Genomic DNA, 16094 nt, shown 5'->3' on the forward strand with positions numbered 1-16094 from the left:
TCATTTCATTTTTTTATCTAAAAAATTCGGAGTGAGAAAAGTTAAAATTGTAAAAACGTTACAAAGTAGAAGAAAGAAAGAAAGAAAGAAAAAAAGTGCGGTGGCGTTAAGTTCTTTTCTTCCCCCGAAATTCACACAACACAACACTCTCTCCGTATCAGATCCGAATCTCTCCCTCTCTTCTCCGATTCCGATCTCCGATTCCGATCTCCGATTCCGGCGACTCAATTCTCCGATTCCTTCTCTCCGCAATTCGATCTGATTCAACTTCCCCGGCGAATACACGCAATCATCGATCATGAATCCTTTCTCTTCAGGAACGCGTTTGAGGTAATCAATTGAATCCTTTCAATCGGATCAGCTTTGCACTGTTCTTGCAATGCGTTTAGATGCTTCTTCTTCATGCTGATTTTGTAGCTGAGTAGGAATATTTTGAATTTTCTTCGCGTTTTTTATTGAATTGGAATTTATGTAGCTTATTGAGTTCTAGATTATAGATTTTGTTAATTTTAAGCTGAAATTAGTGTACAACGTGTTCAAATTTTTATATTTGGTTTATGGTTTTGATGTGGTTAGTTAGGCTATGGATTTCGAAACAGTATAGTATTTGAATCATACATTGAAATTGAAATGTTATAGTAGTTTACGTTAGTGCTGCAATTCGATTCTAGTATGTGGCATCGAACTTAAATTTTCATCTTCAGTTAAGAGCTACGAAGCACTGCCACAGACACAAAAACTGACACGCGGACACCCCGATAGTAATTTGAGAAAATCATATAATGTAATGTAATTATATGTGTCGGTGTCTGACACCGACCCATGTCCGACACCGACATCGGAACACGCCTAATCCGAGGAGTGTCTTTGCTTCATAGGTTATGAGAGTTATGACACAGCACGGGGCACATTGACACCAATAATAATTTGAGAAAGTTAATTATTTGCACGTAATCACATGTGTGGGTGTCAGACACTGACACGGGTAATAATTTGAGAAAGTGAATTATTTGAACGTAATCACATGTGTTGGTGTCGGACACCGGACACACATTTGATCAAAGGTGTTGTGCTACAAAGATCTTGAGAGGCTTTTTCCTATATCTCTGAAACCATTGGGAACAATTCATAAACAGCACGTGGTTTGGATATGAAAATAAAAACCTTTTTTTTTTTTTTTTTTTTTTTTTTTTGCACTAGGTGGGGGTTAAAAATATGAACTAATCATTGATGATGCTTAAATGTTTATCGTTTGGCTTTAGCGCATAGACATGTCTTTCTAATAACCTTAGAAATTGACTGTTTGAAAAAAGTAGTGGCGAGGTTCAGAATCAAGAGTGTCTGAGCTACACATTATAAAATAGGTAGTTATTTTTTCCTCCATCTGTAGATTCTCACTGATGCTGCCCTGATTTAAGTATCAGGTACTATGTAGTATTGCCACTTCGGGCTGAGGGCATGTTCAATATCCGTCACGTGTCCGTGTTCAACACCGACATGACAATGACACATGTTAAATTCAATCATTTCAGTTTTTAAAAATATTAAAAGTGTCTATGTGTGAGTGTCGTAGTTGGTGTTTGTATCAGTGCTTCATAGATTGGGTGCCACAGCCAATCATCTGTTGCATTATAGAATTGGATTTATTATCCTCCTATAGATTTACGGACTCAAGCAGGATTTTCATTTCTGCATATTCCTGCAGCGGTGTGAGTTTTTCATTGTAGTTGACTTTTTATGTAAAAATACCTTTTGCCTCCCAAATCAGAAATGGTTAACATGTTTTCAGGTTTTCTTGCAAGTTACAAAGATATTAATGTTCGATGGGATTTTCTTTTGGTGTTATAGTAATCATTTTTTACTTATCTGGTTCACATCCGAACATTTAGGGACATGATTCGGGCCATACGTGCATGCAAGACTGCAGCAGAAGAGCGCGGCGTTGTAAGAAAAGAATGCGCAGCCATTCGTGCTTCAATAAATGAAAATGACCAAGACTACAGGCATCGTAATATGGCTAAGCTAATGTTTATCCACATGCTTGGATACCCAACACATTTCGGTCAAATGGAGTGTCTCAAGTTGATAGCATCCCCTGGATTTCCGGAGAAGAGAATAGGTTATCTTGGCCTCATGTTGCTTCTTGATGAAAGACAAGAAGTTCTAATGTTGGTCACCAATTCTTTGAAACAGTATCCTTTTCTTAATCAATCTTATTTTTTAATTCCCTGATTTTTATATTCCACTTTATAACGTGTTATTGATATTAGTCCTCTACTGAAACAAAACAAGGGAAAAATATTGATAATTTTTTATATAGGAAAAGCCTTAACCGAACTTCAGAGATCTTAATCATACAAATCAGTATATAGTGGGACTTGCACTCTGTGCTTTAGGAAACATTTGTTCAGCAGAAATGGCTCGTGATCTTGCACCAGAGGTTGAGAGATTGCTACAATTTCGTGATCCCAATATTCGGAAGAAGGTGACTTTTTCAATGTATTTCATGCATTTATTACACCTTACACCTTTCTGGAACTATAAATACTGTTTTTTTGTTTTTGTTATATATCGAGGGAGAAGAGGTCGTGGATGCTTCATAGTGACAGTAACATATTATTGCTCTTCACTTATAGGGATTAGTTTTGGAACTTTTGTACATCTAGCAACCAATAAATACTAGGTTTTTTTAACTGCTCTTGACTTATGTGATTACTTTTCTTACATACATCTAGCAACCAATAAATACTAGATTTTGTTTTACTGGAATAAAATATCCTATAATACCGGACTCTGATCCTTATCCTTGTATAATAGTGACATTACTTGCCTCCATCTTTGTGTGATTGATAAATTTTTTTTAAATTATGAAGAGAGAATCATGATTCAAGAGACAGCTTGCATCTACCCAACCATTTCCTATAGGCAAAAATGGAAAAATATGATCTGCCATAGATATAAGGCTCCCAGTCAAATAAAAATGCCTGTTCTATATTGGTGTTTTCTGGTTAATATGTGGATTTCAATCATGTTCAATCATTCCAGAAATTATGACTTGGATCAAATAAATTTCTTTTTGATTTGGCTTCAGGGAGTTATTCTAATGCACATAAACTATAGTACTTTATGTTGAATTGCCCATTTAAAGTGTCTGTTGTTTCATCATATGGTCGTGATAGCCAATAGTCTTACCATGTGGTTGTTTGTGCCACAACTATTTGACATAAAAAACGTCAAATGCATCCCGGGGTCCTTTAAGTTTGACGTTTCTATCAGATTAGCCCTTTTAGTTTCAAATTGGTCCTTTATTTAGTAAAAGTGAGCAAGTTAGTCCTTAACTTTTTTTGTTTATAACAAATTGGTCCCTCTTTTCATCCAGCTTTGTTAAAAAGCACTTACATGACCATTTAACATTGAGGTGGAAGGTCCAAAAAGCGTTTATGACACTAAATATGATTACTTACATTTTCTTGTTGTTTCTCAATTCAATCCTAATTTTACAGATAAATATTTCATCAACATTATAAATAAGGTGATCTATCGATTTTGTTTCAAACCAAGACTGAATTATACATCTATGAACCCTCATTTTGAGAGCGGTGAATTTGGACCTACCAACTTAGCAATAAACGTCAACATAAGCACTTTTTTAAGCAAGTTTAGTGGAAGGAAAGAGGGTAATGGTGTACATATTTAATGACTTAAAAGGATTAGGTGCTCACTTTTACTAACATGAAGGACCAATTTGAAGCTAAAAGGATAATCCGGTGCAAACGTTAAACTTAAAGGGTCTTGGGATGTATTTGGATTAAAAAAAAAATTCTGATGTATAATAATGCATTATCATGTAATAGCAAAAATGTTTATGAAATGTGAGATTGGATAAAGTTTAGTGGTTGTTGATATCACCTTTTTTTCATTGTTTTTGTTAATATTTGTTTAGTACTGTTTTCTTGTTCCATTTTTCATAATTTTGAGTGGAAATCTATTTATCTATATGCTTTTAAGAACTTGACATCCATCAAGCTGGCTGTGTTGCCTAATGTTAGTTGTCGCATCTGTTTTTTTTTTTTTTTGTGATATCCTTGCTCCCATTTTCTAAAAAATTGCATGTTATGTAATTTGATTTTGTTTTATCTACAAAACCTTTTCCTTCTAACTGCTTGATTTGTCATTTATAATTCACATAAATTAACTATGTTCACTGTTATATAGGCAGCATTGTGCTCTATAAGGATCATAAAGAAAGTTCCAGACTTGGCAGAAAATTTTATCAATCCTGCTACTTCATTACTTAGGGAGAAACACCATGGAGTTTTAATTACTGGAGTTCAGCTTTGTACAGATCTGTGTAAAACTAGCACAGAAGCTCTTGAACATATTAGGAAGGTAGTTTTTCATCTTTATAATTTTGTCAATCACATAGTCATAAGAGTATTCCCCATAATCCACTTTAGATTTTAGTTGAAGTAAACTTTACTATTATAAACTTAGCATGAAAAAATATTCTGTGCTCTGCAATATAAAATCATCTTTATTTTTATTCGTTCTTCTTCTTTGTCAGTTAAAACTAAAAGCATCCATAAATTATAGAATTTGCTTCTTGAAAATGTTATTGATAGAAAAATTATATGAAACCATTCACGTGTCTTCATCTAATAGCTTGAGCATTTAGGGCAGTTGGTTCATAATATAATAACGGTAATGTTTGATCTGTGCTTCCCATGTTCTTTCAATGAAAAGTTGAATTTCAGCAAAAGACAGGCGGCCTTGTGTATTGTCCATGCATCAAGCTCAGCGGGCTCTTGTGTGAAAGGGCATGTTATAAATACAATATTAAAGTATTCACGTGTCTTCACCTAACTGCTTGAACTTTTGAGATAGAGGGTTTATGACAGTTGTAATAATTTTGGGGGAAACTTTTCCCACCCCTCACATCTCTAAAGAACCACACACAATTTCAGAAGTGTACTTCTGGAGGGTATGGTTAGGTAATGTTGGGCTGGGGAAAGTTTCTACCATAAATTTACTGAAGTTATTTTCTGGAATCTTGGATTAGTCGAGTATCTGACCGCTTCATATAATTTATAATGCTTTTTATTTTTTACCTGTGTTTGAGGTATTCTCACGATCCATTATTATGATTATCACTGTAAAACTCATATTTCAGTGACTATCATACAGTTTCAGTGGGCACAGCACTATATTTTTAGTTTTTTGCAAGCAAACTTGTCGGGTATACATATCATATGTTTATGTTAACTGTAAAGGAAAATAAACAGGGTTCATATGTACAATTTTATGATGTTAAAGTTTACTTTGATGGCATTTTTGTATCAGAAACACTGCAATTTGAGCTTTGACTACAGCCCAGCATCTAACAATATTATTTGAACAATTATTACAGAAATGCACAGATGGTTTGGTCAGAACTCTCAAAGATCTAGCGAACAGTCCTTATTCGCCAGAGTATGATATTGCTGGCATCACAGACCCATTTCTCCACATTAGGTTGCTTAAACTTCTGCGAGTGTTAGGTGAAGGTGATGCTGATGCTAGTGACTCTATGAATGACATACTTGCCCAGGTCAGTTGTGTGTATGTTGTTACTTTTATGACAATATTATTATATTGTTCATACTACAATGGTTGCTTATTTGTCATGTTGCCAGGCTCTGTAGTGTAGATGTATGCTGAATACCATATATGGTGTTATGATATTTTTTCCACTTCCATGTGACTTCCTTAAGAAACCTTGGTGTTAAAGATACAGGGTCTTAGATAGAGAAAAGAAAAAAAATAAAGACTTTGAATTATGGATATTGTTTGATATGATTGGTGACTTTGATTTTTGATAAAAATATATACAAGACTCGAAATCCTAATTTACTAGGAAAGCAAATAATAATCCTAATTTACTAGGAAAGCAAATAATGATAATAACAAAGAAGTACAGAAACTAATCCTAAGAGATAGTCTAAGATAAGAAACTAATCCTATGAGATAATCTAAGATGCTCTAAGTATCAAGATATTATAAGACATTTGCATATCTTTGCATCAAATTTAAAATTCATTCCTGATTTCTTATTATTTTTATCATTTTATCACTAAATAACCCAAGTTTTTTTTTTGAACAGAACTAAATAACCCAAGTTAGTATAATATGCTGACAAATTATCCAAAAAATCCAGTTTTGATCCATATAATTTCTTAAATTTCCATGTAGATATATTAAAATTTAATTGGAAAAAATCTGAATTGCTTGGGGGTAGCAACTAGTTGTTATTATTTTTTTGAACAATCGAACTAGTTGTTATTATATTATTATTATATGTATGATTAATCTCTTTTAGAAACTTCAATTCACTTTAGAACCAAAAATAGAAGAAGCTCCAATTCAGTGACCAATTAAACTTTCTTCATAAATAATGTTAACCACTTGTTGCAGTCATAAAGTTTTATATCATTCATTTCAATATTCTTAGGATTTGTTTATTATTTACCAAATCTATGAGATTAAGGGAGATGTATTAATGATTTTAATGTACTATTGCATATTAGTGGCTCACTTTTCTGAAATTTAAGGTTGATAATTTTAAACTTGCTATCTGTTTTAGGTGGCTACAAAAACCGAGTCAAATAAAGTTGCAGGGAATGCCATTTTATATGAGTGTGTTCAAACGATAATGAGCATTGAAGATAACGGTGGCTTACGCGTACTTGCCATCAATATCCTGGGAAGATTCTTGTCAAACCGCGACAACAATATCAGGTTTACTTCTGGTCATTACTTTTCCTTGACAAGTAACTGAAAAACTTGATTCAGACTAACACCAGTACATTGAGTGTTCGCATTTCAAGGTTATGATCTATATAAGCAAAAATATACAAAAAGCATTGAAAGAAGTCTGATGTTTCCTCCAACCAGGGAAGGATGCCTGATTACAGTCCAATGAATTGATATTTGATGCAAGAATCTAGGTAGCGTTCTTGATCAGTCGGATTGATCGTTCGCCCCTTAGAACATTATCCTGTTTTCTTCAAACCTTCAACCATAGGGCCTACTGCAAGTGACTGGGAACCACTGTTTTTTGTGTGTTAGGATATTGAGAATATTTGTTCTATCCCCAAACCAGTATTTTGACTACCGAATATGGAGAAATGACCACTTTTAGCGTTAGTTCTTGTAAGATTACATCTATAAACCAAGGGCACTTCTTTTAACTGGCACAAAAATGATCCAGTTATCTATTACTGACCATCCAGCGTTCTTGTAGAAATGGTATATTATTACTTAACAAAGAATATGATAGGATGATAGGAGGAGATTACAAAGCTATATACAGATGGGCTTATGGCCCAACATTTTAAAAAATGTTTCCCACTTTCCTTGATGTCTTTTGATAGCTGGATTTTGTACTGACTGGATTATGAAATTTTTGTAAGCATGTGCTTTTATGATTGTGTGCATGTATGTTATAGAGTCCTGAACAACCGTGCCTATAAATTTTTGGTACGTTGTCTGTGATTGATGTATTGATCTATTTTCATTTTCTATTGCATATTCATAATGAGCGGATGCTTCTTGAGATAGTAAATTTGGCAGTCAAACATTTGAGCAATTCAATTATTACTTTACGAAGTTCACTAGTTATTTTGCTCCAACTCGTTTAAATTTTAAAATGGTGGGATCCCAAATATATTGACTACAAGTTTTGCTTGACTAGAAACAGAATAAGCTTGTGGTTGGATTAAATACATTTTGCTGATACATGCAGTTAGAGTACTTGGTTATATTCTGACATCTCTGTTATTGTCTAAACTAACCTTCATGCCTGTAAGATGTAATTTACATGCTGACTAGGTTAGAGAAATATATGCTATCCTGTTAATAATTCTGTCTTTGGATGTTGCAGTTAGAGAAGAAGTGAGAAACAATTTGTATATAAAATAAGTTGTATGGCTGTTCAAATTATTTATTTTAGTACTTTTTATCCACCAACAAAATTTATTTGTTAAAATTAATTTTGTGCTTTGTGGATATCATACTTCACTATTGTAGTGAATCATACTCTTCCTACCCTCTTCCTTCAGATACGTGGCATTAAACATGCTAATGAGGGCTGTAACTGCTGATGCTCAGGCAGTGCAGAGGCACCGTGCAACAATTCTAGAATGTGTGAAGGTATTTGATTTGTTTTCTTTGTTATTACTTCTTATCCAATGTCGAATGTGTTTTTGCAACTAGAGAAGTTAGTTAATCAGTGGACTTTTTGCTTCAGGATTTAGATGCTTCAATTCGGAAAAGAGCCCTTGAACTTGTATATGTTCTGGTAAATGAAACTAATGTGAAGCCTTTAGTGAAAGATCTTGTAGATTATCTGGAAGTCAGTGATCTTGATTTCAGAGGAGACCTAACTACCAAAATATGCTCCATAGTTGCAAAGTGAGTCGCAAGGTTCTGAATGGCATTCTGTTTAAGTATTATTTTCCTTTTTTAAGAGAGGGGGTGGGGGAGGTCAAACGTAGGTTGCTAGAGTAGCCATGCACTTCATTTATTTATTTCCAGTAATTTCTGGGACCACTTATGATATTATATCAAAATAAATTTAAAATGGTTTGATTCGTCACAGGAACAGGTTTTACTATAACTTTTTCTTTTAGAAGTTATATAACTGTTTGTTGTGTTAGTAATAAATAATAAACATACAATCTGTGTTTGTCTTTCAATTTTTGCATTTTGGACATTCCTGTTCCTTAGTCTCCCATCTTCTCTTCCTATTTGGTAAAATAAAACAATCTATTCGGCTTATTTCACATGGTCCGCTTCATTTCAGTTTAGAACAATTAATTAGAGTTTCTTGAAGTGACAATTATAAGTCTTGCGTTGACTATCAATTTTTTTTATTGTTGCTTCAGGTTTTCCCCAGAGAAGATCTGGTACATTGATCAGATGCTGAAGGTTCTGACTGAGGTATAAAAAATGATTTCCTGTATCAGCTTATTATATTTACGCCACACACATGCTGGTATCGATGAATTTTATTATCATTTATATGAATTTATAGTTCAGGTATATACATATGATTCCATGTGTCTTTATCTCTTTGCACCTGAGTTATTTGTACTGCTTCTTTGTTTCCGTCACATTATTCTCATAAAATTGATGGCTTTTTATGATTATTGCCGAGAAGGTGGGGGGGGGGGGGGGGGGGGGGTGATTTGTGCATTAGGATGCCATTTTATTGTGATTATTGTTTGGTGCTTTTGGGCTTCCTCCATATTGAGCCATGCTGGTGTGTATTGAGTGCATGTACTGATCTTTTTCTTATGTTAGTAGGCTGGAAATTTTGTAAAAGATGAAGTATGGTATGCCTTAATTGTTGTGATAAGCAATGCTTCCGAGCTTCATGGATATTCAGTAAGAGCATTATACAGGGCATTTCAAACGTCTGCTGAGCAGGTGCTCATTTCTGCTTTGACAAAGCCTATGCACATTGTTGATTTTCTGTTGATGTTTATATAGCAACATCATCACCTAATATTTATTTTTCCAGGAGACTCTAGTTCGAGTTACAGTGTGGTGCATTGGGGAGTATGGTGACATGTTAGTCCATAATGTTGGAATGCTTGGCATAGAAGATCCAATAACAGTGAGTGAATGGTTATGATTGATTGTTTATACACATGTTTACACTATTGCTTCAAGTTGCTTGAATATGATAAATTGCATGGCTTCCATAAATATATCATCAAGTTAATAATGAACAAATAGAAACAAAATCCATCAGTCTCAGTACTACATTCTCATATTCAGTTCTATTCCCATTTCTTTGTAAGGTAGGAAATGGATTAAGTACTGGGATTTGTTTACATGTTTGATCGGCATGTTGAACTTTTTCTCTGTCAGAAACGGCTCCTTGTTATTTTCTTTTTTAATGAATCTGGCACAATATGTGCTTGGTGCTTAAACCATAAACATTAGAATTGTGGCTTGCCTCTTTTAAAAGTTCTTATTGCTTATCGATTGTTTTATACAGAGGAATGACCTGATTCCCATGCCCACTTTATCTTTTCTTTTGAGATATATTCAGCTTAATGGAACAACAACTGGACTACCGACCATTGATGTCTTTAAATTTTCTTGGATATAGAACATTGGAAAATCTAAGAAAATGATATTTTGATACATACCGTGTTTAAATTTTTTATACTATGTTCTTTATTCTTAATTGTTTTATCTACCAGGTGACTGAGTCAGATGCAGTGGATGTTGTAGAGATTGCTATAAAACGCCATGCATCAGATCTTACTACAAAAGCAATGTCTTTGGCTGCCTTATTAAAGCTCTCTTCACGTTTCCCTTCTTGTTCAGAGTATGCTGTTTTTAAGTTTGTTTATCATGTATTGCATCATATATACATTTTTGTCTGTTAAAAGCCAAATATCCTTAAAACCTAATTGTTAGATGAAGGCTTTTGAATGGTTTCTACTTTCTAATACACTCCCTCACCAGTGCTCTCAAATTTCCATCATGGAATTATATCATGACAGATTTCATGCCAGCCACCACAAGCTGCAACACCTATTATATCCGCCATCGGCAGCAATGCCATGTTTACAGGGGAGGTTTTTCGCTTGCCGTCATAATTCTCCTTTGATAACACTGTCCTTCACATAATATCCCTTTAGGCTTGAAATGTAGACAGTGCATTGTCCCACTTTATCTTGTGTTGAAATTCATAATTTATTTAGAATTTAGAATAATGGAGGTGGCAAGGATTGCACTCATGACCAGCTGGACATAGAGGTACTGATGCCTTGTCAAGAACCTACTCTTCTAATCAATTAAACTAATAGGTGAAGGTTCGGGAATGTTTTTACATGTGTAATATGTAATATTTTAGTACAAATACCGGGTTTGAGATTTAAAAAATTTAATCCCCGCGCGTGTGACTTGATCTCTATGACAAATCAGGGGAACTTTTTCCCTCCACAACCCTTCCTACTCAATAGACAAGCCAAAAAATTGTTCATCCAGTACGAGCCTGGTTTTCTTCTTGTACTTTATGTTTTGACATGGGGATTTTATTCTCCTTTGAATATGTATATAGGAGGATCGAGGAAATTATTGTACAGTTCAAAGGGAACCTTGAGCTAGAATTGCAGCAGAGAGCTATTGAATTCAACTCGATTATTGCTAAGCACCAAAATATTAGGTGAGTTTAATTAAGCTGCATATTATATTATATAAAGAGCTTGGTTCTGCGATACTCAGGTAAGAGAGATCCTATTATGAGAAACTGTTATTGTGCAGATCTACTCTTGTAGAAAGGATGCCAGTTTTGGATGAGGCCACTTTCATAGGTAGGAGGGCTGGGTCTTTACCAGGTGCCGCTTCTACAGCAAATGCACCTTCAGTCAGTCTCCCGAATGGGGTAGCCAAACCTGCAGCTCCTCTTGTAGATCTACTTGATCTAAGTTCTGATGATGCTCCAGCACCTAGCTCTTCTGGTGGCGATTTTCTTCAGGACCTTCTTGGTGTTGATCTATCTCCAGCATCACAGCAATATGGTTGGTGTTTATAGTGCATCATATAAATTATTATTATGTCATGAAAACTGAACATTTTTTTTGTTTTTTATGATCACCGTCTTCATTTACAAACCCCTGTTTATAACTTTATATATAATATTAGCACTGTTTTCATAAATAAATTGGAATTGTTTCAGTAGTTATTAATTGGTTTTATTAAGGAAGAAACATGTAAATTTACTCATTTTCATAGCATTTCTGACTTTTATTGAATTTTCAGGTGTTGGTCAAGCATCAAACAGTGGCACAGATGTTCTTATGGATCTTTTGTCGATTGGATCGCCTTCTGCCCCGAGCAGCTCATCTACAGTAGACATCTTGTCCTTAAGTGCTAGTAATAATGCACCTGCTTCACCATTGGATGATCTCTCACCACTTCCACCTTCTTCAAGAGCTACTTCAAATGCTGGTTCAATGATGGATTTATTGGGTGGTATTTCCTCCAGTCCGGCAACAGGTTGTATACCATGTTTATAATTTGGGCATTATCATTATTTTAAATATAGTTGAAGTACTGATTCCTCCTCCTTTTCTTATCTTGAATAGAAAACAATGGACCAGTTTACCCGTCTGTAACTGCTTTTGAGAGCAGCTCCTTGAGGTTGACATTCAATTTCTCAAAACAACCAGGAAACCCACAAACAACAGTTATCCAAGCTACCTTTACAAATTTGTCCTCCAATACATATACAGATTTTGTTTTCCAGGCTGCAGTCCCCAAGGTATGCCAAATGCCAATCAGCATGCTGCAGTGTTGAACTGTCTACATGAAATTGCTAAGATCATCATCATTGCCATTACTATAACTTCAATTGTGGGATATGAATTTACTGCTTTTTTTATTTATTTATCTTATGTTAAACGTGTGATATGAATTTACCGGTTTTTCATCTTCAAATGTATACTGTTAACTTGAGGTTCCTTGCTTTATAATTTATTTTGGCTATTGTCTTCTCATTCCATTTTTTACATTTAATTTTAAAAATCTCAAGACACGAGGAAAGCACTTGTGGCTGTTGCTTCTCCTAAGAGATGGATTCTTATGATAAAAATGTTTGCAGCTGTCAATTACTGAATAGTTTCCTTTATAGTAGTCTAATTAGTTATCTTGTTTTTAGTGCTAAATAATTGCTTCTACTCTTTAATGTTTGATAATTAGCTCTTTCATTGGTTGGTCTGCTGGATATGTTCCGTTATCTATTACTTACATATGTGGTTATTTTGACTTTCAGTTTCTACAATTGCACTTGGATCCAGCTAGCGGCAATACTCTCCCTGCTGCTGGAAATGGGTCGGTCACGCAAACTTTGAGAGTTACTAATAGCCAACATGGAAAGGTAGATATCCTTTATTAGTATTGCTTCACCGTAAATATTTATGCTCTACCATGCATCTTGTCAAGTTTGAATTCTAAATGTGATATTGATCACTGCCAAAATGCTGCGTAATGTTTTACTTTAAAATTGGACAGTACACACAACAAAAACTGCCATATTTTAGTATATACACTGATATGGAGTCTGAATTAAACTCCATATTTAGGTAACTGGACAAGCAGGGGAAACTCCCATTAGGCGCTGCAAAAATTATATTTTTGTATAAGGATGAATTTGTATTTAAATGTGAATAATTTTTTAGTATGAGCATTTATGCAGTAAAATTATTTATTGTATCCGAAATTGTCAGTAAAATGGCCATCATGCTCTGACCGTTATTCTGGATCGACAAATACAAGATTAGACTCCCTTTGCCCCCTTCCCCCTTTTTGTCTCTATTTGTGCTTTGTGAGTATGTTGTGTATGTGTTTCTACCAATGAGATTAACTTTGAGCAAGTGTTTATTAGAGAAAGACTTGATTGCTAGAAACTACTCTTTTCAGAAATCTCTTGTCATGCGCATAAGGATAGCATACAAGGTAAATGGCAAAGATACATTGGAGGAAGGACAAATCAGTAATTTTCCCAAGGGTCTGTGAAGCCAAAAATATGGACGGGTCATCAAGGTGATATACAAAACCCATTGTTTTTGTCTGCACTCTACAATACCGGTGCAATTTTCATGTTTGATTCCTTCAAATGAGGAAGGTATGGTTAAAGCAAACGGGATCCACTTTTTAACTCAAATTTGAAGTCTATTTGCTGGCTTCACATATTTGCTATATTTTCCCCCCTTTATTTAGGTGTTTATGTACATTAGTACAAAATATTCTTGTATGAAAAAGGTCAATCAAATTTTGCCTCTCAAGGCACTGAGAGTTTTGTCCTGTTGAGAACTTGAGGTGCTTTCTAAAGTTATAGTGTTGTTAAAAGCAATTTGGTATCCCTTAGACAGTTGGTATATTATATTTGATTTTGTGTAACATTTTTCCCCCAAAGGTTAATGAAATGTCATCTCAAAATTGTGTAAACCTTTTTCTTTCTTGATTTTTGGCTGTTTAATTGTAAGTGAGGATTTTCCATTGTGATGTTAAAACTGTTGAGAGTATTTTATGGTCTCTACACGTATTTCAGAATGTTTTTATTTTGTTTCCGCAAATATTATTGGTTGAAATGCACTTTATTCCCACTTTTCGACTGTAAGTAAACTAATTTTGTGATTCAGCAACTGTTTTTTCCCGTGTGAAGCCACAGCTTGTGGCATTGTTCTGGGGGTGCGTTAAATACCTGTATCATAGTTCTAAGCTGCTTGACTCTGTTTTTATCATCAAATCACGGAAGATGTACATTTTTTCCTTTGTACATGTGTAGATTATCCAAAGTCAACATGCAAGATCTAACGAGTTTAAATTTGTACAAGCTCTTTAGTTATAAACCCTAAAATAATTGTTTTATTTTTGTTGTTTATGAATATCAGCTGAAATAACCGAACTATGATTGCTAAAACAGTAGTATACCATAAGAATGTAATGCCAAATGATACAAAAGAAAAATTACAAAACATGAATGCACACGTTTTATGATATTATCATCAGTAATCTAATTACTGGGAATGAATCCTTAAATTTTTTCTCTTATCTCTCCTGTGTATTCAATCTCACCATCGAATGGAAACATGTGAGACGAGTTATTAATATAATTTGGGAGTAAAAATTGTAGTATTGAGATTGAATACACTCGAGAGAGATGAGAGGAATTTTTTTTAGAGAATCCATTTCCCTCATTACTAAACAACACATATGCAGTCTGATTTTTCAGATTAATATATATTTAATTTTTAGTAAAGTGTCAAAAGTATATCTTACGCGAAACACATGGCATGAGATGCCATTATCTCACAATTGTGTTGTCATGCATAATCATATCATATGCAAGACAAAAATCATTCAGCTGCTCTATAATAATATATGCTTAACTAGTAACCACCTCTTTGTTGTTTTCTTTGTCCTACGACAGACCCACCTCAGACAATGCAATTCAAAGATTTTCTCCATCACTAAATTTAGTTGACACAACATTTTAAAAGTTGAACTGAAAATTGAATCAGCAAGTCTTCTGGATCATTATTTAAACACCTCAAATTGAAATGAGATCGTAATCGAACTGTTTAAATAACTAAATCATAAAGAATGCCGATTCATTGTTTAATCAGTTGAATTCTCTAGTTTGATACTACAATTTTCAAAACATTTAGTGAAAAGAGACAATATTAGTTTGCTCATATTTGACTAGTTAAATTTCTTAATTATTTAATATATTGTAGATTTGGTATCTTTCTCTATGAGATCCAGCTATATACTACACCACCGTAGAAGCCACCCCCACCATTTTTTTTCCTTCTTGAAATTGGTGTTGAGTTGTGCTACTGTCATTTTGCCAAGGCAAAGTCGGTGAAGGTCAAAGACATGTGTGCACCCCATTATTACGGATCAATAATGAGGACGTTGATCACTTACTCCTTTTTCTATAGGCCCCAGCATCATAGGTGCACTGCTTATTTTCCTTTATTTGGCCTTATAGGTTGTTGACCCAGATGAATAAAAAATTGAAAAAAGGTGTTGGATGAACCTTGGAAGGATGTACTTGGATTATTACATGCTTATTTGTCAAGAAATAGGGAACCGTCTAAAAACCTATCACGACCAGTAGTTTTGGACTGTATGTTGAGTGAGCCATACTGCTTTCTTTGAGTGCAATGACAACCGGCTCAATGCAAAAATTTTCACGAATGATTTGGCATTTGTGATGAGCATGGATTATTTTATTTATTTTTTTTCTTAAAGAAGGAATGAGTATGGAAAAATGAATAGTTATGATTATAAGTACGAAAGTGAATGCATGAATAAATTGTGACCAATAACTATATGTCAAACTTCAAAAGTTTGGCATAGTGTTATAAAGATAAGTCTTGGACATGGAAGATAGGTTCAAGCTCCGATCGTCTCTTTGGAGAAATTTAATTGTAAATATCTTTTTAAGTTCTTTAAAAATTTAAGGTCTGTCTTATCTTAAACTCAGATAGCATCATTTCACCCATATTTTTTTATTTTATTTTAAATTG

At 34.2% G+C, this 16094-nt stretch overlaps 1 protein-coding gene across 1 annotated transcript; it reads left to right on the top strand.

The window, feature by feature from the left end:
• Positions 1-53: 53 nt before the first annotated feature.
• Positions 54-14061, top strand: LOC11411112 (AP-1 complex subunit gamma-2). The gene is made up of 18 exons (XM_003613224.4): positions 54-330; positions 1890-2192; positions 2344-2485; positions 4216-4389; positions 5408-5587; positions 6620-6774; positions 8097-8187; positions 8285-8448; positions 8922-8976; positions 9343-9465; positions 9560-9655; positions 10251-10378; positions 11117-11221; positions 11320-11576; positions 11818-12054; positions 12144-12319; positions 12830-12934; positions 13477-14061. The coding sequence occupies exons 1-18, from the start codon at positions 299-301 to the stop codon at positions 13570-13572; spliced, it is 2619 nt and encodes an 872-aa protein (XP_003613272.1). The 5' UTR covers positions 54-298; the 3' UTR covers positions 13573-14061.
• The last annotated feature ends 2033 nt before the right edge of the window (positions 14062-16094 follow it).

Source organism: Medicago truncatula, chromosome 5, assembly GCF_003473485.1.
Source record: "Medicago truncatula cultivar Jemalong A17 chromosome 5, MtrunA17r5.0-ANR, whole genome shotgun sequence".
Taxonomy (NCBI): Eukaryota; Viridiplantae; Streptophyta; class Magnoliopsida; order Fabales; family Fabaceae; genus Medicago; species Medicago truncatula.

What these genes read in the sequence shown, in the direction of transcription:
- LOC11411112 (XM_003613224.4), top strand. Translation starts at nt 299, where the DNA reads ATGAATCCTTTCTCTTCAGGAACGCGTTTGAG. An exon ending in GTCACCAATTCTTTGAAACA is followed by an intron (nt 2,193 to 2,343) that starts GTATCCTTTTCT and finishes ACCGAACTTCAG; the next exon opens with AGATCTTAATCATACAAATC. An exon ending in CGTTTCCCTTCTTGTTCAGA is followed by an intron (nt 10,379 to 11,116) that starts GTATGCTGTTTT and finishes ATATGTATATAG; the next exon opens with GAGGATCGAGGAAATTATTG.